Source organism: Lacerta agilis, chromosome 11, assembly GCF_009819535.1.
Source record: "Lacerta agilis isolate rLacAgi1 chromosome 11, rLacAgi1.pri, whole genome shotgun sequence".
NCBI classification, from domain to species: Eukaryota; Metazoa; Chordata; class Lepidosauria; order Squamata; family Lacertidae; genus Lacerta; species Lacerta agilis.
Window position 1 is genome coordinate 28,367,050 of NC_046322.1, and position 24,812 is coordinate 28,391,861.

Below are 24,812 nucleotides of genomic sequence, written 5' to 3' on the forward strand. Positions count from 1 at the left end.
AATACAGAAAACCTGTGTGATTTGTCTATGTGTGAATGCAGGTGGATGCTCAAATCATTTTGACAGCTTACTGCGATCATATGATAGCTACTCGACTTGCTAGTTTGTGTGCTAGTTCCTTTATTTTGCATGAACACTTGCTGAAGACTTAATAGTCAAGATGATTGCCACCTTTAAATATTTGAAGGGCTGAGGCATAGGTTCTGTACACATTGCCATTGCTGCAGCTCCTGTGTGCTCCATCTGCTGGTCTTTGAAACCAAGTACACATGATGTTTACCACCAACCAGCAATATGTATCCTGCATTTTCTCAAGAAACGTTGTTTGATGCATTTCCCCTCAAACCAGCTTTCATCCAACTTGAAAACATAAACTGAAGTTAACGTGTTTGCATTTCACACATCTGTTGCACATGTCAATGCATGCACAGATGATGGGTTCACTGAATTAGGAGTTCGGTTCAGGTGTCTCTGTGTGTGCGCAAGTACAGTGAAACAAATCAGATAATGGTGTGCACAGCAATGTAAAACATGACTTGAAATGCAGTGGGGGGAAACAATCTCACAAGCATTGTGTACGTGCCCATAGCTGAACGGGCAAATTTGTCTTCTGTTGTTCCAGATGGTGGGGCCTGAACCAAAGGTCAAAATTACAAGAAACAGGGCTGGCTAAATGCTTGGAAAAAACTTCTGACAGTATAAGCTGCTTGGCAGTAGAACACTGTCCTGAAAAAAGTTTGACTTGTTCACAATGCTTAGAAATTCTGAATACACACTTCATAGAGAATGAACTCCGAGTGTGCATGTATATTCACCAGGGCAACATCATAAGGAACAATAAAGGTAGCATAACTCAAATAGGGCAATGCTTTCTTTAAAGGTCCATACGGAAGTTGGGAAATCATACATTTGATCTGATAACACTTTGAGGTGTAGTGCACTAATACCATTAAATTTAAAAAATTGACTATTTGGATCAACAAAGCCTTCTTAATCAATTTATAAACTAAGTAACAAATCATGTACACCTCAGCTGCTTTGCAACCATAGACCGAGCTCTATTTTGAATATATATATATTTGCAATAATTAACTAGGAACCAACTTCAGCTTCATGGGTAGCTGTGCTTGCGTGTGGACACAGTGAAGAAGGTGGGACACTTTTGTGCAAGCATTAGTCAGAAGAGGACAGGTGGTGCTTACCTGGGTACAATTCCACAAAATGCACAGCTAAAGATAAAGGCGTTTAAGTTTGGAAAGGGACTGCCCTCTGATCCGGAACAGAATCCTATTAATATATCTTTACTTATTTATCTTTACAAAGTTCCTAGACGGTTCTCTAGAATTATAGTTTATTTCACATTTTCAGGGATGTAAAACTACGAAGCAGGTTGGGGGAACCTCTGGCCCTCCAGGGACTCATCTGTATGTCATTTAATGTGGACAGTAAGCTTCCTCAACCTCCATTTAGTCTCCATTGTCCATATGATGCTCTCCTCCAAATCACTGCCTTCCCACACTTTCCCTTCCCTCAATCCATATTTGTTCATATCCTCTCCTCTCTGGAGTATCCCTGATATAAGAAATTCTGGATTGGTGGAGGGTAGAGTGTGGGTGGTTGGTGATTAAAGGAGAATGTCATAGCCAATGGAGAATTAACGTAGGTACTGTTCATATTAAACAACAGTATGGGGGAGCCCCAGATGTTGCTGAATTACAACTCCCATCATCCCTGGCCAAAGGTTCCACATACCTGGCATAGAGCTAGAAAGAAAGCTTAGCCTAAACTCAATCTTTACAACAAGCCCAATGGGGCAGATGCATTTAAATTTATAAAAGTCCCAAAGGAAATATATACTTGATTTTGTAAACACATATTGTATTCATTGTAACTGAGGCTCATGAATATTCACTAGGGCGGCAACTCCATTGCATTCAGTGGGATTTACCAGACTTCAGAGAAAATATGTGGAGAATCAAACTGCAAGTCCCAGCGGTTCCATTTAATTTACTCCACAGGACTTAATCCCACTGAGCAAAGTGATATTTACTTCTGTGCAAATGCGCTGGGAGACATTGCAAAACACAGTCAAATACCTGCAGTCCAGGAGCCTAGATGATTAAATACACTGTTTCTTTTTAAATAAAAACGAGACTTTCCTTCTGTGTTATCCTATGCCAGTTTTGTGGCTTATTTAAATACATGGAACATCACTAATGCCTGCCCTTTCTTTTCTTCATTGGGTAACATACATGAACATCATTTCCTCGAGCTCCAAACCCCACTTTGTTGTAAAATCATCTTTCCAATCAATTTCTAAGCATTTCCCTACTGCACGTTCAACAAAGGCTGTCATTAACGTTATAGCCCTCGCTACTCTGCCATACCCAAACAAGAGATCGCAATGCCGCGCCAACCCTCTCCAAATGTTTGCCTCCATCGCTGCGTTTCTTTGCCGCCTGCCCATCAACTGGCAGCTATCAGTCATTTTGTTCTCTGGAATATTTGCAGCGACTGCTGTAGTAGAGCACTGCTGCAGCAATAGATTGGGGGCCTTTTGGAAGGAAAGGTAGGTGGTGTGTTGTGCCAACATTACCCTTCATTTTGCATTCATAAATCCTTCGCCCAGCTGTGCCGTCTTTGGAGCACGACAAAAGGAAGGCTTGAGTTGATTTTACGCACAAGGTCTCGTTTGTCCCCGGATTTCTTTTGTTGTTGGAGCAGCGGCGGCAGCAGCAGCAGCAGCAGCTTCTTGCCGGCTGGGCGATGCACTGAGGGGGGAGAGCTCCAAGCGCTCTGGAGTGGGTGCAGCTGAAAGCTCCAGACGTTGCAGAATGAGTGCGTCAGAAACAGGGAGAGGAGAGGCGAGCACGGCAGGGGGAGGGACGCCGATGATGCTATCAGGCGCCCAGTAGCAACGGCGAGAGGAGCAGAAGGTGAGCCTAGGTGGACTCCTAGCCGGCCCAACCACCGCCCCCACCCCCGGTCCATTTTGCAGCCCCCCCGGAGGAGGTAGATTTGCCCGAGGTGAGTGAATGCAGAATGCAGGGGGCGTGAAAGGAGATGGGGGCAGCCTTCGCCTGATGACAACCTGCTCCCCACTCTCCCTAATAATCCAGGCCTGGCAAGCACCAGATCCAGGATTCATAGTTGTTGCTAGGCAGCCCGGGGTGGGAGTGGTGGTCAGCCCTGGGGCTCGGGGTCCTTTCCCCCTTCCCCTCCTCTCGAAAGGAAGTGACTGCGCTTGTCGTCGTGTAAAGCCAGGTAGGCGAGGGGAGCGGAGACCCGGCCGCTGGCGTGTGCGTGCGTCCCTCTTTCCCTGCGCTCCCCCTTGGCGTGCGCTCTAAGCCCACCCTCTCCCATGTTCTCTAGGCCTTCCTGCGCTGCGCCTGCTAGGTAGCGGCGCGTGCGCGTGCATAGATCCGAGTGCCTGCGTCCCTCGGGTGCCCGAAGGAACCTGGGCGCTGCACGGGGGGCTGCTTCCGACCCCCACCGTACCCGCTAGGAACGACCAAAGATAGGCACCTCACACCGGCGCCCCGTCCGCCCCCTCCGGCTTTTCGCCCGCCCACGTCTCCTCTCCGGAGCGCGGCGTGCGCCTGCAGCCTTTTCTTGCCGGCCTCAGCTGTGGAGAATGAATTAAACCCGCGCTCCGGGCGCAGCACTGGGCGTGGGGTCACCGAGGGCGGCGGCGAAGGTAACGGGCGCGTGGTATTTCGAGGGGTTCAAGTGTAATCCGGAGGGGGGGAGGGGAGCATAATAATCGTTAATTGGCAAGGTTCCCTTTTCTGTTCCAGCGGCTTGGCGCCCCTCCCCCTTCTGCCTTTTCTTACTGTGATATTGTATGTAGGCCAATAATTGTGGTGGGAGGGTTGTTGGTGCGCGTTATTCTTGCCCAGTGCTCGTTTTAAGCCTGTTGGAGGGAAGGGATGGTGGACTCTGAGGAGGTATGTGCAAACATCTGTGGAGGATGTGCATTTTTAAAATGTGGGTGTGAGAGAGGTTAGATTTTTCTGGATTGTTTACGTCGGGGGTGGGTCGGTTTCGGGGTTGTGGGGTCTGTTTCTGCTAGAAATTCAAAGTATTGTACACTTAGTGTGAACGGTGGAGTCAGCAGCTGTGTATTTTACAGTATTGGGTTTCCCTTTACCATCAGGACCCCGGGGTGGGTAACAGGAACTAAAAAAATAACTGTTTTATTTGGTATATAAAATAATTGTTTAACAACCATAAAGATAACTGTAAGGACAATGAAAAACACTTCCAAGTGCAAAACAATTACATATAAAAAGAGTTAAAATTAGTTCCAATGCAGACTGGGATATAAAGATAATCAACTTTAAAGGCTTGGTGAAAAAAGGTATTGAGTAGGTGCCAAAACACACACACAAAACAAAACCAGAGACTGTCTGTTTAATATGGAATGGGAAGGCTTTCCAAAGGCTGCTACCACATTAAAGGCTTGATTCCTATATCCCAAGAAAGGAACCTCCTGATAACATGGTATCCACAGGGGGCCTTCTCCTGCAGAGCACAGTGATCAATTGGGTATACAAGTGGTGAGACTATCTTTTTGGTTTCCTGGTTCCCAGCTATGTAGGTCTTTGTACCCCAGTACTTGGCAGCATGTCCAGTAAGCTATACACTGAGAAAAAAGTACTGTATATGAGTACAAATCTACATCTTAAGTTACTACAGATCAGGGACTTACTTAAACATAGGACTCTTAAAGCTGGCCAGTAGAACTGCACAAAGACCTAGTCAGAAGCAAACACATTTCATTCATTCAGCCTTTATTGGCATACAGTACTGGCAAACACTTAATAATCATATTTTATAGGAGAAGAACTTAGAACAAGACTAGCCATGCCAGAGAAATATATATTTTCACTTGCGTTAAATTATACAGAGCAAGAAGTAACTTTTATCAACTGCAAATCACCTAGAGCTGTAGATCCTGAGGATCTACCTTTTACCTATCCTGGTTTACATGAAAGTATTTGGCAGGATCTTTTAACAAGTCACAGGTTAACTTTGTGATTTATATAGAGCTTCTAGCTGGCATGTCCAAAGTCCATTTTGGGGGCCAAATTTGCCCCCCGTGGCAGCATATGTCCTGGGTTAAAAGCCTTAAAAAGCTCAACAACTTTGGGGTAAAATTGTAAAAACAACATTGGTCGGCCCTCACGCATGTTCGCTTCATCAAATCTGGCCCTCTTTGAAAAAAGTTTGGGCACCCCGGCTTATAGGAATGGGTAGTTAGCACATGGTTTCAGCACAGTCCAATCCTACTTAGAGACAGATCTGGTCGGCTTCATTCCCAGGCAAGTAAGTTCAGGAGTGCAGTTTAAATTTAGGTTAATTACCAGGAGTGGTGATTCCCAAAGTGTGTGCTGGAGAGTTTCTAGTGAGGTCTGGGCTCTTGGGGCTTTGCATGTGTGTTTGTAGTAGCAAGTTTATTACGTCTTTGCTGTAGTACTCTCAGCTGTTCTTGAGGGATTTCATACCTGATTCTAGCGCCACGTTGCTTTTGCTGGTGTAAATCAATTAAAGTGTGCTACTACTGTAGGGGAGCAGCATGCAGAGGCATTATAAATTAAGAATGTGTTTCCAAAGCGGCCTGCCTTGAGCTTCTCCAATTTGTGTGGTGGTGAGTGACTACTTATAGTACAGTATGTCTAATACCCCATGCTCCCTTGGGTTGATTTCAAGGGTGACAATTTGTGTCCTGTCCCCCCTCGCAAAGTTCTCCGATGCCATAGAATCTCTCACACCCTTCTGCTCATGGGTCTTGTATGTGCCCTTTGTCATTTTATCAACTTGCCTCAGCCAAACCACCTGTTTCACATTTTGTCTCAAAATTGAGGAGCCTCATAATTCTTACAGTCTTGGGAATTGGTGTTCTGACTAAGTTGGACAACTTCTGCACCATGGCAAAATTCTGTTTTGGATCCTAGGAATTACTGGGGCTCTAATTCAGAATTACATTAGCATGCAGGATGCAAATTGATTTCATACCAGTGCCTTGGCTGTTTCAGATTGCATTGCAATTACTGGCAGTGCTGCAATGAAGACCTGTCCTCTTGTACTGTTCTCTAAAGCACCATGCACATTGAAGGTGTTGTTTACAGTACCGCCTGCTAACACCATTTTAAAGCATGTGAATGGCATTAGAGTAAGGGCTTAGATGAGCAATAACTTCTCCTTAAAAAGAGAACTGCTGTTGAGAAGCTCAGGAGAGGTATTTCCTTCTCCCACTAAGAACCTTGCTCTAGGAGGGGCCAGATGCAGAAGGAGAGAGGATTCCAGGAGGTGTTGCAGCTCCCTCTTCTGCACAGTTACTAAAGGTGCCTGAGCACCCTTTCCTCATTTGCATCCAATCACCCTAGTTCTAGAGGACATTCTCAGTTTGTGTGGGTTTGCCAGATAGGCCTGCTTGGTGGGGGGACGGGGATGACTTGTAAATTGTGTGTAAGAAGGAAGGACTTGTTCTCCTCTCCAGATTTCCCAACCACCACCAAATTGCCATTTGGGGAAATGCAAAAAAAACCCCTACCCTCTATATATGAGAGGAGTTTGGATTTGATATCCCGCTTTATCACTACCCGAAGGAGTCTCAAAGCGGCTAACATTCTCCTTTCCCTTCCTCCCCCACAACAAACACTCTGTGAGGTGAGTGGGGCTGAGAGACTTCAAAGAACTGTGACTAGCCCAAGGTCACCCAGCAGCTGCATGTGGAGGAGCGGAGACACGAACCCAGTTCCCCAGATTACGAGTCTACTGCTCTTAACCACTACACCACACTGGCTCTCTGAGATATTTTGTTTGTTTTGGAAGGAGTGAAATGCTCTCTAGGATAATAATTTTATCTACTCAAAATGTTTAGTATGAGTTTATTTGTGCAAGACAAAATACTGCTGGAGAGAAGGTTAATTCCTCAGAACTTTGTAGACTTGAGTCAAAGATGCATCCTAGACAATACTGCCATGTCTGTGAGAAGAGCTAAGAGAGCCTTAGCTGTAGCTTGCCACCTCCTACTAGTGACCTTCGATCTAGTTTGGAGATATTAGAAGCAAACACCCTGTATCTGCTGTCCTTTTGATATGGCTGACCCCTTGCGGTGGAGCTTTTCGCCTCTCTTCTCCAAGGACTGACGCAGATACCCTGGGGGGGGGGGCATTGGGTGCAGCAGTGTGCAGCTCCCTCTCTAGTGATGATAATATTTTCAACTTTGCGTGTACGAAACTTAAGGCATTTATAAGGCTGCAATTCTATGCGCGCTTACCTAGGAATGAGCTCCATTACATAGAGTGGGCCTTATTGTGGAGTAAACATCTGTAGATTTCCATAAATACGCCAACTAGTTAAATTTTTTGTGCTAAGTTATAAACGATGCATGGCTTGGGGAAACCCAGCCAGATGGGTGGGGTATAAATAATAAATTATTATTATATTATTTGACATTGTTGAAGTTTTACTGCTTTAGGTTTGATAATAAAAAAAGATATTGCATACATTTAAAATTTGCCCTCAAAATCTCTAGCTTGGCAGTGCAAATTGAGGGTGTACCTTAGAATCAGTAGCCTTCAACATTTTCAGATCTGGGATCCAGTTTCATCCAGAACATGCATTGGAGACGGGTAGTCCCACTTCCCACCAGACATATCTCCTTCAGGAATGTGTTCCACAGTTAAGGTACACCACAGAAAAGACCCTTCCTTTGTACTTCTAAAGATGGAATGCAGAGAAGGGTGTAGGGGGCAGTTCTCTTTTTGCCACCCCCATGAAATCAGGATGCAATTCAGTTGTGGGTCCTAATCCACCAGTTTGCGACCAATGCCTTAGAATAGCTCCTGTTGCAAGGGAAGATCAGCACCAGGGGTCAAACTGGCTTCCAATCTTGTTGACATGGAATGCCTCATATTGCTCAGAACTTTGCAAACCAATGAGCTAGAAAACAAAGCTCATTGTTAGGAAGTGTGAGTTTTAAGCTGTCTTTGATAGGTCTGGCAGAATAACTTTGATAAGAGGTATGTCATACCTCCATTCATCTCAGTAAATTTCACCTCTGGATCCTAATACAGTAATTCTGTTTTTCTTTTCCCCCAGCATAAACTGTCTGACCACATCAAATCCCCAGGGACTGTGAGTATTTGTTAGCATTGACTACTCTCTTACTTTCTCTAATCTGTTTATATCCAGCTTCCATTGTGTGGGGAACAACAATTGCTAAAAATAATAATACTGTAAAATAAATTGCTCTACAACAGAGGTACCCCATGCTTGGCAGAATACCAAGCATTTTTGTAAACTGGTCATTTATCTATCTGGCAGCTTTGTGCAGCGTGGGTGTGTGGTACAAAATCTGCTAATGTTATATGCAGAACAAGGGCTGTTTATATCTGCGGGGGGGGGGGGGGAAGCAAACCCCTCCGGAGCATATTGAAATTTCCTTTGTGGTGGGCCGAGAACTGTGATTCCAATTCGGATGTGCTCTGGATGTTTGCAATGGAATCCAGCTGTTAGGCAGCACTGACAGACTGACTGGCACTCCCTGTGTATTACATTTCTATCCTAGCCTTCCTTCCCGAAAACCTCATAACGTGTGGAATCAAGGCACTTAATTGCCCTGAATCCCTGGAACAATGCTTGTACCTTGAGGGTGGAATGTGGGTATAGTGGGGAGACCACTGTTTTGGAACCTAATGTAAGTTAGCTTAAGGAAATTCACAGAAGGATAACTTCCAGTCCCCTGAAAAGTTTTGATGTAGGGCCAGGGGACCTTCCTGAATGATGTGGTGGGGCAGCGGGGAATTGTGCGAAGGTGGGCAGAGCTTCACATTTGCATCCCGTCAGTCTCCTTGGCCCGTCAGGGGGCCTTTTCGCAGTGCATGGGTGGCAATGGCATAAGGAGAGCACGTGAAACTTCCTGTGAATTTCCTTAGTACAGCACCTTGTCTTAGGATCCAAGCCACAATTCTTAAAACAAGGATAAATATGCATGTTACGCTTAAAAACCCCAAATAAAAATATCAAGCAGTTTGCCTGTCTAAGCCTTGAAGGAGATGCAGAAGTTGCATCTGAACAAGCATTCAGTTTGTATCAGCTGAACTGTCAATGGGGGCGGGGGCTACCAGGCTCACCTTGTGGGTGAGGAATGTGGTGTGAGCTCTCTTTTATATTATAGAATCATAGAGTTGGAAGGGACTATGAGGGTCATCTAGTCCACACACCCCAGCAATGCAGGACTCCTTAGCCCAAGTTGAACCCACAACCCTGAGATTAAGAGTTTCGTGCTGTATCTACTGAGCTATCCCAGCTGGATATGTTTGTCTTCATCCTTCTCTTGGTTGTTGGTGCCAGTTAAAAGTATCCTGACAAACGTTAGTCCAGGTACCCATGTGTGCATCGACTGGAATGCTAAAGATTGCCAGGCTCCCATGGAAGTGCAAAAGGAAGTGGGTGGCATGGGGCTGCTACCCGTGAAGTGTTTGTTGATTGCGCCATTGTTCGTGACGTAATGTGATGGCAAAGACCATTTTGACCATGTAAAGTTGACAAGTGACAAAAGCATTTGCTTTCAGATGGCTGCAACCAGCAGCATATTTGAGCAGCAGGAACTTAAGAACTTTTCTGGACACTCTTGTTCTTGCACCTGAGATGATTGCATTGCAATGGTAGTTTCGGCTGGTTCGGTATCACCCTAGCAAATTAACTCTTGCTTAAGTCCATGTGTCCCTGATGTTGCCTCGGTGGAGGATGGAGAGGGGTGTGTATGCAAACTAGCCTACTGTGCCAGAGGTAGAATTCACATTCATTGCTTTGCATGCTTTTGCCTCTGGCTGTACCCCATGCCACATGGTCCCCTGAAAGAAACTAAGAAAGAAAGCGGCCCTCAGCTCGAAAAAAGGTTCCGCACCATAGTGCTACACCAGCAACACAACATAGAGTTCAAAGAAGTTGGAAGCTTCGCTTTGATGTTGGCAAGCACAGTTGACAACCATTATCTGAACTGATATACTTTTAATGCACAGCGTCCCTCCCTTTCCCGTGTCTTTAAAGGGGCTCAGTTTTTCAAAGAGCTGTGGGAGTTACCTCCCTACCAGTGCAGTGTGTGCAACTCTAAATTGTGTGCCCTTAAAGGAGGCATATCTGTAGAAGTTCTGACCCTGGAAAGGTCCCTGTGTTCCTATCAATTCCTGGCCCTGTTAACCTGCCTTTGTGGTATTCAAGGCATTTAAACTATTCTGAAGACTGAAAGAGCTGTGTGCTTTCATGAGAGTAATTAATTCTGGTTACCACATGATTTGTTGTTTCTCATATAGACGATATGTTGAGAATGGAGAAAATTGTATACAGTATATATGTATAAACAAACAAACAAAAATCCTTCCAGTAGCACCTTAGAGGCCAACTAAGTTTGTTCTTGGTATGAGCTTTCGTGTGCATGCACACTTCTTCAGATACACTGAAACAGAAGTATATACCGGTATGTATATAAATCTTGATATGCTGATGATACTACCTTGATGGCAGAAAGTGAGGAAGAATTGAAGAACCTTTTAATGAGGGTGAAAGAAGAGAGCGCAAAATATGGTCTGAAGCTCAACATCAAAAAAACTAAGATCATGGCCACTGGTCCCATCACCTCCTGGCAAATAGAAGGGGAAGAAATGGAGGCAGTGTGAGATTTCACTTTCTTGGGTTCCATGATCACTGCAGATGGTGACAGCAGTCACGAAATCAGAAGACGCCTGCTTCTTGGGAGAAAAGCAATGACAAACCTAGACAGCATCTTAAAAAGCAAAGACATCACCTTGCCGACAAAAGTCCGTATAGTTAAAGCTATGGTTTTCCCAGTAGTAATGTACGGAAGTGAGAGCTGGACCATCAAGAAGGCTGATCGCCGTAGAATTGATGCTTTTGAATTATGGTGCTGGAGGAGACTCTTGAGAGTCCCGTGGACTGCAAGAAGATCAAACCTATCCATTCTCAAAGAAATCAGCCCTGAGTACTCACTAGAAGGACAGATCCTGAAGTTGAGGCTCCAGTACTTTGGCCACCTCATGAGAAGAGAAGAATCCCTAGAAAAGACCCTGATGTTGGGAAAGATGGAGGGCACAAGGAGAAGGGGACGACAGAGGATGAGATGGTTGGACAGTGTTCTTGAAGCTACTAACATGAGTTTGGCCAAACTGCGAGAGGCAGTGAAGGATAGGCGTGCCTGGCGTACTCTGGTCCATGGGGTCACGAAGAGTCGGACACGACTGAACGACTGAACAACAACAACAACAAATATAAATCTTAGAACTCATTTAAATCAATCTTGCGGTTTTGTTATTTTAGGTTTCACATATGTGCTCCAGATACCTTTAATCTGTTTCACAACTGACATACCGGTAAGTCTCCTTGCACAAGACTTTGTGGGATCATGAAACCAGTATTATGTTTTTAAGTTGTATGTTATATACTGCCTTGCAGTATTTTATACCAAAGTGCGGTTTATAAATATCTAAATAATGATAAACTACTTTGGGTGATGTTAGATTGTCCCATTTAGATTAATTTTGTCTTGTAAAATTTGACCTGTTGATTTTATAATGCTAAAAACACTCAAAGCAGCACATTTCAAATATTGGCCAATTTAAATTGGATTAAAATATCTTGCAGGATATTTAACCTGGTGCACTGTGCCATTTTCCAACACATGTGGCAGTTCTTAGGCAGAGCATTCCCAGGGGGGCCAATTGCCTTGAGTTAGACTTTGATCTGACAGAAGGTCATTGTTCTGCTTGAGCCGTAAAAAGATGTCAGTTTTTGATTTTGACCCGTATGGTTTCTGCTTGAAAGCCTTATGGTTTCCCAGAGATGGGCTGTCTGTAGCTTGCAAGCTGTGTGAAAGTTCATTAGGAATAGGAATAGGAATAAATTAATAAAATAAATAAATAAATAAAATAAGTAAAAATATTAGGGCAGTTTTGTATCCTTACAATGTAAAAGTTCGTAAAAATCCTGTGAGCTCTTGTTCTCCCACTGCTAGCTGTCATGGCGATTATAAATTGCTAGCTGTCAAGGAGAAAAATAACCATTTCCTTAATAACAATTTAAACAATTTATTTAACTAAAACTATAACATTATAGCATATGTATCCATGTTTGTTAACTGATGTGGTTAAACAATTAAAAAAAAACTTACTGAGTTTTAGCACACATGAAAAACTTAAAACATATCCTTATTTCCTGACTATATAGCCTTTGGACTATAATGTAACTTAAATAGAAAACTAATAATAAAATAAAAATAAAAAAGATCCTTTTTCTTTTTAAAAATCATTTATTTTTATCCACCCTGTTTCTGCTCCAGTATGGTGTGAGGTTTTTTTAAAAAAAAAATTGTCTGCAATCCTGAAGAGGGGAGGGAGAGAGAGCTGGTTGTTGTTGAAGTGCCACATCCATTGCTCTGCGGGGCTTGTGCTTTCAGGGCAGAAGTATGAGCTCTTGTGGTCCTCTGTCCTTTTCTGTCTCCTCCGTTAATGATTTCCCTCCCATTAGGAACAATGGATGGGAAATCAATGACACCAGCCTCCAGGGATGCTGTGTGTTTCCTTTTGGTTTGGAGGTGAATCAGGCGACTGGGATAGCTGTGCCTTTCCCCCAACCCTCTCCTCGCAGTACCCCCTTTTGGACCTACGGATGTCAGAGCTCTATGGAGGAGGCGTCTGACACCAGACTTCCCTCTGCCACGATTGCTGCCCCCTCCACACTTGCAGAACGACCTCTGATGCCTCCTTGCCACAGTTCCCCCCTTGAAGAATGACCTCTGATGTTTGCTATAGCCCCTGGGATGCTCTCTTAGGCACTGTAAGCTTGCAGGTTTAATTATTTTCAGGGACAGCTTGGGTTCCATGCTTGTGGGAGATGTTGATAACAAGCGTAAGAATCATGTTGTGTTTCTTTCTTCCTCGGCTATCCCTTGGCACTGAAGCCATCTTGATTGGACCTTCTCTGGTGATCCTAAAAGTGACTGGGGGTGAGGTAAATTCTATTGGGAAAACCTTCCGGCATGCGGGATTTGGCTGATAACCCAGAATCTTTAGCTGGACCCTGAACTTCAGGAAAGAATTTTGATTGGGGCAATTGGTGTATTCTACACTGTAGAAGTTAGCCCCTCTCCTCCAGTGTCGCGACCCAAACATTCTGTGATCCACTCCCCAACAATGCTGCTTTTAGCTTAAAAAACAAATTTTGGTTGGTCAGACCTCCTGCTGTCTAATAATAATAATGAGTTTGGCTCTGAAATATGCCATTTAGTTGGTTCACAATTTATTTCCCGTTGTTTGGTGCTGAATAAACATTTGACCCTTGTCCATTTTATTTTTCCTTTTGCAATTCAACATGATATATATTTGTAGCGTTACATGTCAGAGGCTTTTTCTACCGAACTTTGTTTTTCAGAAGAACAAACTTTTCTTAAAAACATGAAAGCTTCATGAGAGCCAGAAAACATGGCAGCTGCTATTTCTCAGGTTTCATAAATAGTTGTGCCTTGACATAATTTAAAATCTGTTGAAACAGATGAAGACTGAGGGCGAGGAGGAGTAGGAATCGGGTCTTCATTAATTTCCCTTTCAATTCAGATCGAAAGCTATGACTTGTCTCACTTTCTAATACCGAGCAGCATAAGCTTCTTGGGAAGAGATTACAAATAATATGGTTGGTGCATTAATCTGGGCTGCTTGGTGGATGTTGACAACCTATTTTTAAATCTGACAAGCAAGACGGTGGGAAGTAATCTTGTAGCATTCAGCTGTATGAAGATCTAGGGAAGATCTTACTCTGACCCATCCCATGATTTTTAGTGTCTACACAAAAATGCCGGAATAGGTTGCCTGGGGATTTGTGATTAGGTGATATCAATGTACTGAGGACCTTCCTCCTTTATCTTCTGAGCCAGGTGAGGTGGTGTGAAGGGCTTCAGTGGGAAAGTGGGCTATAAATTTATGAATTATTAAGTAAATAGGATGCTGGTGGTAGTAAGTGATGTAGGAACCAGAGAAGGGCATATCGTCTGGCAAGTAAAGGCTGAGAATGAGAACTTTAAAATTTTAGGAATGTAGGGGTGGTCCATCCGGACTTAGGTTTTTTTTTCAGGTGCCTCCTGAGACATGTTCTTGAGTCATGACACAATCGTGGTACATCAGTGGTGGGTTGATTCTTCTTTACCTTGTTTTGAGATCCTTCCTCAATGCCAGCTCATCGTTGCTTTCCGGGAGGATATAATGCAGCAAAAGGGAGGTAAAAATAAACCCAAACATTTGTGGTTTTCTATATTGCTATGTAAATAATTAAAAAAATTAAAAAATTTAAAAAAATTGTAAATTGAATGTAAGGAATGAAATGTGAATTAGAGATAAATATGTAATATCAAACAGCAGTAGGGAATGCGGAGTTAACCAGGGCTATTGACTGTCTGGCTCCGAAGCGTCCTCTCCGATTGCATGGAGCCCGGACAGCTCCGTGGTTTTCCCCGGAGCTGAGGGCGATGAAACAGTCGCTGAGACGGCTAGAGCGCCGGTGGCGGAAAACTCATTCTGAATCAGACCAGACACGGGCTAGAGCTCAACTTCGAGCCTACCAAGTGGCAATGGCGACAGCGAAGAGGACCTTCTTCGCTGTTTCTATTGCATCTGCAGAAAACAGCAGCAGGAGACTCTTCCAGGTGGTTCGCAACCTAGCAGAACCACCTTTGTCACCGGGGTCTGGTAGGGACCCCAAGATCTCCTGCAATGCTTTTGCAAAGTTTTTTGCAGATAAAGTCGCTCAGATTCAGAAGGAGGTAGACTCCACCGTGGGAGCAGGGCTGGGGCGGGAGAGTGCTAGAGCCCTGTCTAGTCATGTTTCATGGGATCAATTCCAATCTGTTACCTCCGAGGATGTGGACAGGCTGCTTGGACGAGTGAAACCGACCACCTGTCTCCTAGATCCTTGCCCATCCTGGCTTATAAAAGCTAGCCGGGAAGGGCTGGGCGATGGCCTCTGCGCGGTGGTGAATGCTTCCCTCTGCGAGGGAATCTTTCCAGACCCGCTGAAAGAGGCGGTCATTAAACCGCTTCTTAAAAAAACATCTCTAGACCCGGCCAATATGGCCAACTATCGCCCAGTCTCAAATTTACCATTCTTGGGCAAGGTGATTGAGCGGGTGGTTGCTGAACAACTCCAAGCACGCCTGGAAGATGCGGACCATTTGGATCCCTTCCAATCAGGATTCAGGCCTCATCATGGGACTGAAACTGCCTTGGTCGCGCTGGTTGATGATCTCCGGCGGGCTAGGGACAAAGGTGAGAGCTGTTTCCTGGTTCTGCTGGATCTCTCAGCGGCCTTTGACACCATCGATCATAACATCCTTCTGGACCGGCTAGAGGGGTTGGGAGCTGGGGGCACTGTTATACAGTGGTTCCGCTCTTTCCTCCTGGGCCGTGTTCAGAAAGTGGTGGTGGGGGATGAGTGTTCAGACCCCTGGGCTCTCACTTGTGGGGTGCCTCAGGGTTCTGTCCTCTCCCCCATGCTTTTTAATATCTATATGAAGCCGCTGGGAGAGATCATCAGGGGGTTTGGGTTGGGTGTTCATCAATATGCAGATGACACCCAGCTCTACCTCTCTTTTAAATCAGAACCAGTGAAGGCGGTGAAGGTCCTGTGTGAGTGCCTGGAGGCTGTTGGAGGATGGATGGCGGCTAACAGATTGAGGTTGAATCCTGACAAGACAGAAGTACTGTTTTTGGGGGACAGGAGGCGGGCGGGTGTGGGGGACTCCCTGGTCCTGAATGGGGTAACTGTGCCCCTGAAGGACCAGGTGCGCAGCCTGGGAGTCATTTTGGACTCACAGCTGTCCATGGAAGCGCAGGTTAATTCTGTGTCCAGGGCGGCTGTCTACCAGCTCCATCTGGTACGCAGGCTGAGACCCTACCTGCCCGCAGACTGTCTTGTCAGAGTGGTGCATGCTCTGGTTATCTCCCGCTTGGACTACTGCAATGCGCTCTACGTGGGGCTACCTTTGAAGGTGACCCGGAAACTGCAATTAATCCAGAATGCGGCAGCTAGACTGGTGACTGGGAGTGGCCGCCGGGACCACATAACACCGGTCCTGAGAGATCTGCATTGGCTCCCAGTACGTTTCCGAGCACAATTCAAAGTGTTGGTGTTGACCTTTAAAGCCCTAAACGGCCTCGGTCCCGTATACCTGAAGGAGCGTCTCCACCCCCATCATTCAGCCCGGACACTGAGATCCAGCGCCGAGGGCCTTCTGGCGGTTCCCTCACTGCGAGAAGCAAAACTACAGGGAACCAGGCAGAGGGCCTTCTCGGTAGTGGCGCCCGCCCTGTGGAACGCCCTCCCGTCAGAAGTCAAGGGAATAAACAACTACCTGACATTCAGAAAACACCTAAAGGCAGCCCTGTTTAGGGAAGTTTTTAATTTGTGACTCTGTATTGTATTTTGATATTTGTTGGAGGCCGCCCAGAGTGGCTGGGGAGACCCGGCCAGATGGGCGGGGTATAAATAATAAATTATTATTATTATTATTATTATTATTACTATGGACCGTAACTATGACTAGGAGTGGGAAGTCAACTTTTTGGAAAAATTGTATTAAATTTGCTGTAATTTGGCATTGATTTGTTTTTTAAAAAAATGGAAAACTAATAAATATTATTTGGCAAAATAAATAAAATAAAATAAAAAGTTATGAGTTTTCAGCAGGGAGTATGGGATATTTACTGATTGCAAATGAAACAGTGTGGCCACCACAAAACTTTTGCAGGGTTGCATAAGCTTAGTTGTACTGTACTGCATATGACCAGAGCCTTGCCTACCAGAGCTAGGGGTCTTTTTATTAAGGGCATCTATCCCCCCTCCTTCCTCTAGCTCTCTCTGTGCAGTGAGTGGTCAAGTTTAGAACTGCAGCAGCCTTCAGTTACACTGTACTACAAATCCCACACCCATACAGTGAGGGAATAAAGTATTTGACCCCCTGCTAAATTTGCCCGTTTCCCCTCTGACGAAGAAATGACCAGTCCATAGTTTTAATGGTAGGTTTATTGAAGCTTTGAGAGACAGAATAACAACAGGAAAACCCCCAGAAACCCAGAAGACTGCAACCCTGGGCTGCCAGGCTGTCTCTTGTCTTGCTTAGCTTTAGCAAAGTTGCTGCATCATGCACCTTGAGAACCTGCCCTGTTCTGGGGCCATTCAGAGCTTTGAAGAGAGTTAACTATACTGGACAAGGTATTGGCTTAGTTGCTTATAATGTACACATTCCCAACATTTCCTGGCAGCTGCATGTTGCAGTGGAAGACGGATAATAGTGCCTGTCTTCCGTAACTGGCTGTGCCAGTGAGGTACCCCAAAGTTCCTCCAAACATAGCTGGAAAACCACTTTTCTAGGCTGAGCAGTCTTTGAACATGCTGTATTTATTATATTTCTTTCATTTTTCTCGTGTGATACTGAAATGCAGTGGGAGTAACATAAATGACCAGGTAACTCCCATTTATTTTCAGTGACAGCAGTTTGGTCATTAATGGGCTGCCAGTGAAATGCGCTTGTTGAAGTGCATTCACAGTTTTTTTTAAAAAAAAGATTTTGTACTGTATGTGGAAATTAATATAATGCTAAGATGAGCTGGAATCTGCAGCCTGTTCAGCAAGTTATGGATCATGTTTGCACAATTTGTTACTTTTGCACACTGTTCTACGATTGCAGCTGTCTTGCACAATTGTCACAGAAGAGGAAAGGATATTTGAATCTCACAACCCACATTCTGCCCTTTCCTCCTCTTGTTCAGCCATAGCCCTGTTTTTTCCTAGGTACGGTAAATCCCTTTAGCTCATCATTGTATAACTAGAGGATATTCCTGTAATCAGCCATATTGACATTGAAAATGCTGGAGTGATTCAGGTGCCCATACTTGCTTATTTTGTGCTGCATTGAATTCAGTCTAAGAAGCCACAACAATGGCACATTCTGTTAGTGAAGGACGTGCTGCTTGTAGCGTAGTCACTTTACACGGCCACGGAGAGTGTGGAAGGTCCGTAGCTATTACAGTGGAAAGCAGGCACGACTTCTGGGACTTAGCACAAAGAACCTTTTAATGCTGTTATGTAAGCGTGCATGGTGGCGTCTCTCTCTCCCTCTCCTCTTAACGGTGTAATAAAATGAGAGTGCCTGCTTGTTTCATACAAAAGCGCTGTACTCCTAATTAAATAATGGGTTGTGTTTGGAATTTATTGGGATTATTCTCTCTTCCCTTTTCAAATTTCCGTTTTGCATGAATGGGCACGACAATTTGTGTTGCTTAAGGCTACATCGCTTTTGTTCAGTCAGCCAGAATATTCACTGACCAATCGGGTAGTTATCTCATGAACAGAGCACAACCCCGAGCGCATGACGAGGATTTGATCTGACAGTTTTACTGTCATGCAATGCAAAGAGGTTTTAAAGCAAGAGGAAGGAGAAGGAGGCATCTGGGTGTTGTAGGAGGAATCTGTGCTGTCCTCAGTTGTCAGAAATGATGCAATATGCTTTCCAGTATAAACAGCTGCTTCTGTCTGGCTCATCTGTCTGTCTGTCTGTCTGTCTGTCTGTCTGTCTGTCTGTCTATCTATCTATCTATCTATCTATCTATCTATCTATCTATCATCATCATCATCATCATCATCTTACCACCTATCATCATCTATCCATCCATCTGGCTATCTATCTAGCTATCATCCATCATGGATCATTGTTGGCAGCCATCAGTCTCGAGAGACAATGGAAGAGTGCACCATTGGGGGTAAAGTCAAATAGTTAGGAGACTTACAGCGCCTGCTGTGGCTGTAGAGGCCAGTACTGAAGAGACATGTTTTATTGCAGCTGGGGAAGATGAAGGCATTTGGTTTCACTGTTACAGATGCACCATGGCATTTCTTCTCTCCTATCAGAGAGAGCGAGAGAGCTCTAATTTTAATATTCTCCATATTTTAAAGGCTTATTATGTAACTTCAAAAGAAAGCTAAGCAGTGACATATACGCATCAATATGGAACAGACGTCAGCTTTTGAATCCACACTTATATTTTTACTTTCAGAAGTCCTTGGTATATTTACAAACAGGCATAAAAGTCACAGATGAAATTTGTTTATTGCAGTGAGTTCACTTTTGTAATGGATATAGCGTTCAGGATTGGAAAAACCCTATGCCCTGTTTAAAGTAAAGCAGTAGCTATTAAGATTATTGATGATCATGACAATGAAACACCTTTCCTAGAAAAGTATTTATTGAAGTGTGTATGTTGTCTGGTGAATCTTGTTTGTCTCACCAAATCCTGGAAGCAAAGCCAGTGTGTTTCACCTGAGAATTGTGAAAGATTGAAATGAAAGAACTTAACAATTTTTTACACTAGGCATTGGAATGAAATATATGACAGGAATTCATTTGGATTTTCTGGTTCTGTGAAAGAAGCAGAAGCTGAGGAAGTACTATTGACTTGTGTTCCTGAAATGCAAATGCAAACTTCTGGTTCATTACAAACACACAAAAGAAGCACAACATTTTTCTTCTCCTGGAATGTTTCCGTAATTGAAAGTGAAGCCAGAGTGCAGCAGTTAAGCAGTTGCTGCTGCTCATTTTCTGCTTCAGTTCTGCTTTATTCTAAAACATGTCAGGAATGATGTTGACCTAGAGGGTTTTTGATGGGGCAGGTGGTTCGCATATTTCACTGTTGTGTAAGCCTGATGGAAACTTCCATTGTAATGCGCAGGTTCTTTACCCTCTCCCACTTTTTTATTGGATGTCCTTTAGTTTGGTTGTATACAGTGCAGAGTGATTTTCATTTGCTTGCAGTTCTTCAGCTGCACTGTTCTACTCTAGTGAACTTCAGCCTTGAGCGTTTAGGTTTAGAGTTCAGTTTTGAAAGTACATGACCGAGTTACACTACTAAAACTGAGCAGGTCTTAACACTGCAAGCAGCCAGACTGTTTGGGCACCATACCTTTAGCTGCTCTATTCTCTTTGGAAGAAGGGCAGGGTGTTACGAATAAAATGTCACGAAGCTGTTAATCTGCCTCCCAGGCTTCATACCATCACTAGTTCCTGGTGCAACTTAATGCAAACGATTTCCTCCTTAATCCTACCTTAATTGTCTTTTTATGGAAACTGGCCTGCATAGGATTTGGATCATCCTTGGCAGTCATGTCACTTTCCTAAATGCAAAGCTGCCATTGTAGTTTCTGCCTTCTGTTGGAGTTGGGAGAAGTAGCTTCTGGTATCTGTCAAAGCTTTGTGTGAACCATTTGTCCATAATAAGGGTATATGCACACTGTGCACTGTAAGCAAGGGCATATATGCTGCCTAAAAATGTTTCTTTGCATAGCTTACATTATCAATGAAATATCAAAATTACAGCTGTACTGTACTAGGTGTGAGCACTGTGTTAACCATAATAACAAATTTCCCTGCTTAAGTGTACCACGTGTGGGAGTGAGCTACCAGGAAAACAGGATATTACAAGTGTTGTAATATCGTATCGTTTGCAGACTTTTGCTGAGGTTTTATTCCTTCTTGCTTTTGATATAGAAAAATAGGGGTGGTTGGCTTTTGCTGCCTGACTCCCCAAGGGACAGAGTCCCCTAAATCCATGGTGGGTCAGAGGATGAATAGATGGAGGCAGGAGGCAGTGAAAGCAAGGCAGATCTTTTATTTTTCTGTTGCAACTGAGTTCTCTCCCCTCCTAGCCAGGAAGCAAGAGAGATCCAGAACCAAGAAGAAACATCCCTTTTAAGGGTTTGCGTTTTGGTTTGTAGAAAAAGGACATCCCCTCTAGAAAGAGTCAGAAATTACATCACACATAAGGTGGGGTTACTGTGGCTCAGGCAGGCCAAGGTGTGATATTCCTGAGGATTTAGCAAGTTTTACATAGTTCCAGACAGTTTACACAAAACACCAGCATTTGATAAGACAACCAGAATGCAGGTCAGACATCCCTCAGTGCAGAGCATCTGGGCAAACGATGACAATTAATACAAAGGAGGTTCATAGATCTAGGAGAGGAATCCCTTCTGCCTCCATGTTCTCAGGCAAGGGGGATTAAGGAGGCAGAGGAAATACTTGAGTCTTTCGAAGAGCCAAGATGCCTTTTTGGATTGCTCTCCTGTACTATTTTAGACATGTGGTTTATATACTTAGGTATGTGTGTTTACCTTGTGCAATTATCAACATTTATTCTATATTTGAGACCTTAGAATTCCTATAACTGTTTCATTTTTGGGAGCTGAACAAATTCAGCCAGTTTTGAGAAATGACAAAAGAATTGTTCTGCCGAGCCATTTCACTTGACTGGATATAGTAGCAGTGAACTGCAAATCTCGTCAGTACATGTGTAAGGATAGCGTTTTTATTTTTTTGACCCAGTATAAAATCATAGAATTGTAGAGTTAGAAGGTACCCTGAGGGTAATCTAATCTAACCCCCTGCTAATCAGGAACCTCACAGTGCTTCTCATCAAGGCTTGGAGATTTGAATTTACTTAAAGTAGCTTTGTTGTTGTTCAGTCGTGTCCGACTCTTCGTGACCCCATGGACCAGAGCACGCCAGGCACCCCTATCTTCCACTGCCTCCCGCAGTTTGGCCAAACTCATGCCAGTCGCTTCGAGAACACTGTCCAACCATCTCATCCTCTGTCGTCCCCTTCTCCTTGTGCCCTCCATCTTTCCCAACATCAGGGTCTTTTCCAGGGAGTCTTCTCTTCTCATGAGGTGGCCAAAGTACTGGAGCCTCAACTTCAGGATCTGTCCTTCCAGTGAGCACTCAGGACTGATTTCTTTAAGGATGGATAAGTTTGATCTTATTGCAATCCATGGGACTCTCAAGAGTCTCCTCCAGCACCATAATTCAAAAGCATCAATTTTGAATTAGGTGTTGAGCAGTTCTGCCTTATCTCTGTAGTCTATGCATCCTTTGAATCTTACTTGCCTTGTGGTTGCCTGTCTGCTCTGTTTGGAGAGGTCCTTATTTGAAGGTCTTCTTTGCAGTTTGCTTGGATTTTCACCATCCTGGATTATTTGGGGTCCTCCACAAATTTGGGCACTTACTCTGACTTAATTATGAGGAAATTGAATAACAACAGTCCCAGTGCAGATCCTTGGGAGACTTCGCTTCTTATTTTTCTCCATTGTGAGGCTTTATATACTATTGCTGCCTGGTTGCTGGTTAAACAAAAGGAAGCAATCAGTGCACATCCTCTTATCATATTTGTGTTAATTTCATTAGTTTTAATTGCCATGAGCTCTGGAATATAAAAATGTAAACAAATTTTCCCGCTGTTGAGTTTACTAGTAAATACAGTGATTAGTGTTAAATACTAATCACTGCTGGTTAGGGACTTCGTAAAATGTTTTTTGAAAGCCTAAGTAGTCTGATTGCTGCCAGCATATTGGTCCATGGTGGAACATGAAGCACAAGATATTGAAAGGGAAAATAATGTCACAAATAGATTTTTGAAGTTCATATATACGTGAGTAGGTGTGCTTGTATTTGCTGGACTAGATTGGGATGTAATTGAGGTCCCCTCCTAAATTTTATAACTTTGGAGTTGAAATCAAATAAAAGTTGGATTCTTATTATTTAGTTGTCTGCCTGCAATAGCAATAAAATGTGTCCTCTGTTTCAAGGGGATGGCCTTCCCTGTGGACTTACTGGAAAACTACAGCCATGAAGACCTGGAAAGTTCTGGAGAAGATTATATGTCTGATCTCAGGTGTGGGGATCCAGAAAACCCAGAGTTCCTGTCTCTTGCCAGTAACGTCAAAGTAAGACTTGAGAATTAGCTTGGCATCTTGGTGTTTTCTGTGTCTGTTAACAGTGGACTTTAGTTGTACATTTATAATGGCTTTCAATACACTGTTACTCAGAGCCTTTTACTCTCCCAGTATTTGTCAGATGGGGTATATATGTCGCAGGCATTGTGTGTTCTGGATCAGCCTTTCCCAGCTTTTGGTCCCCAGATGTTGTTGGACCTCAACTCCCAGCATCCCTGACCACTGGTCCTGCTGGATCTAGGGATGATGGGATTTATAGTCCAACAACACCTAGGGACCGAAGGTTGGGAAAGGCTGTTTTGGAGGCACTGAGGGCCCAGTTGTTTGTTTGTTTGTCTGTCTTTTTTTTTAAACCCAATGTCATAGGAGAATCAAGGAGATTGAACCCCCCCCCCAACCCATCACTCACAATTTCCAACTTTTTGTTTTGCCTTTCTCTTTGTAATTTAATGCCACAGCTAAATCTTTCATTCTTGGATCCTGGCATGTCCTTGGTAAATTGATACGCAGCAAAGCAGAGGGAGAGACTGTGTCTGGTTGGGTTCTTTCTTTAAAAAAAAAACCTTTGATGACTGCAGCAGAACAAATGAGTCTATTGTCTCTTCTGTAGCATATTTTAATGTGTGACTGTGCTAACAATTTTACAGCAGAAGAAGAACATGAAAAGGTGATAATGTTTTTCTTCTCCTTCCTGCCCCCACTCCCCAGATCCCAATTCGTCTGTCCACAATAGGCTTCGTCCCCCTTTATGGCGGAGAGGAAAGACACAAAGTCCTTGCTTTGTTTGCGCCAGAGGATTCACTCACAGGTTTCACTTCAATTTTTGTTTCAGTATTGTAGTGTTCTGCTCTGAGTCTTTTTATTTTTACTTTTCTTACTTATTTCTTGTCCTTGCTCCTGAATCTCTCTGTAATTGTGCATTTCAGAACCATAATAACTTTAGTTGGTACTGAGGCCAGGGTGCGGAGCAGCTGGCTAGGCAAATATTCAGCTTGCTCCAGCTCCAGCTGTGTAATGTTTGGTCTGTAGGAAAGACCTGCAAACTGTCTGTCCGTGTTGCCTTGTGGGCACTGACAGATTATACAACCTAAGGAGGTTATCCCAGAGAACATCCCTGGCTGTGGAATGGAATAGTGCTGCCCTGCCCCCTTCTCTGTTTTTTTTTGGAAACAGGAGCAGATTGCCATTACTGAATGGAAGCAAAGAGCCCGAGGTTCAGATGTAACAACGAACCGTGGTTGGATATTACAAGTATGAGCCTTGATGTCATGCGTTCCCTCTCCACCCAAGAACAGAAGAGGTTTAAAGTTTCTGTTCCTGGTTGTTTCAAACCATGGTTTCCCTTTTTCACCCAACCCACAGTTTTCCAAGTTCAGACAAAACAGGAAACTGCCCTTAAGAGGAAGCCAAGAAAAGGAGCTTTGAATCTCTTTTCCTTGCACACCGAGGCGAAGAAGTAGCAATCTGGCTCGTCCTCATAACCGGCCATGGTTTGTTGTTGCAGCTTGAAGGAGGGCCTATGTCCGTCAATGCTACTGTAAAGGCCAGCTAGCTTCTCCTCTCCCCACACTGCCCCTCCTGCTGAACCCTTTTGGCTAAGGCTTAATAAGTGGCGAGGACTGAAAAGTAATGCTTGTTTAGCAAGTGTTCACTGAGAATAAAAATAACCCTTAGAGCGTAATCCCAGTGCTCCTAACGATGAGGGTTTTTGAAGGAGGTCAAGGATTAGGATGATACATAGGTACCTCTCCACCTGCAGAGAGGACTGCTGCTTGAAGGCGGGGAGCTGCACCTCAGCAGAGGTACCAGCAGGTGGAAAGCTACTGCTAGCAGTAGCAAGTAAGAAGACTCTCAAAACAACAGGATGGAGGTAGTAGAGCTTTGGCATCTTTGGATTCCAATCCCCCAAGGGGTCCAATGCCCCAGTCCTTCAGCTGCAGCACGCAGGACCTGGCATTGCC

At 44.1% G+C, this 24,812-nt stretch overlaps 1 protein-coding gene across 5 annotated transcripts in view; it reads left to right on the top strand.

Moving 5' to 3' along the window:
- Positions 1-2,734: 2,734 nt before the first annotated feature.
- FAM169A (family with sequence similarity 169 member A) overlaps positions 2,735-24,812 on the top strand; it is a 37,759-nt gene continuing 15,681 nt past the window's right edge. Inside the window, exons 1-4 of one of the 5 annotated variants that reach the window (XM_033163823.1) lie at positions 2,735-2,936; positions 8,110-8,145; positions 22,705-22,842; positions 23,560-23,659. In XM_033163823.1, coding sequence (XP_033019714.1) covers positions 22,708-22,842; positions 23,560-23,659 — 235 coding nt within the window. In that variant the 5' untranslated portion in view covers positions 2,735-2,936; positions 8,110-8,145; positions 22,705-22,707. Of the gene's footprint in view, positions 2,937-2,979; positions 3,028-3,230; positions 3,265-3,518; positions 3,698-3,923; positions 3,948-8,109; positions 8,146-22,704; positions 22,843-23,559; positions 23,660-24,812 lie in introns of those variants that run through there. The other 4 variants (XM_033163821.1, XM_033163824.1, XM_033163822.1 and 1 more) reach the window with 4 other exon arrangements.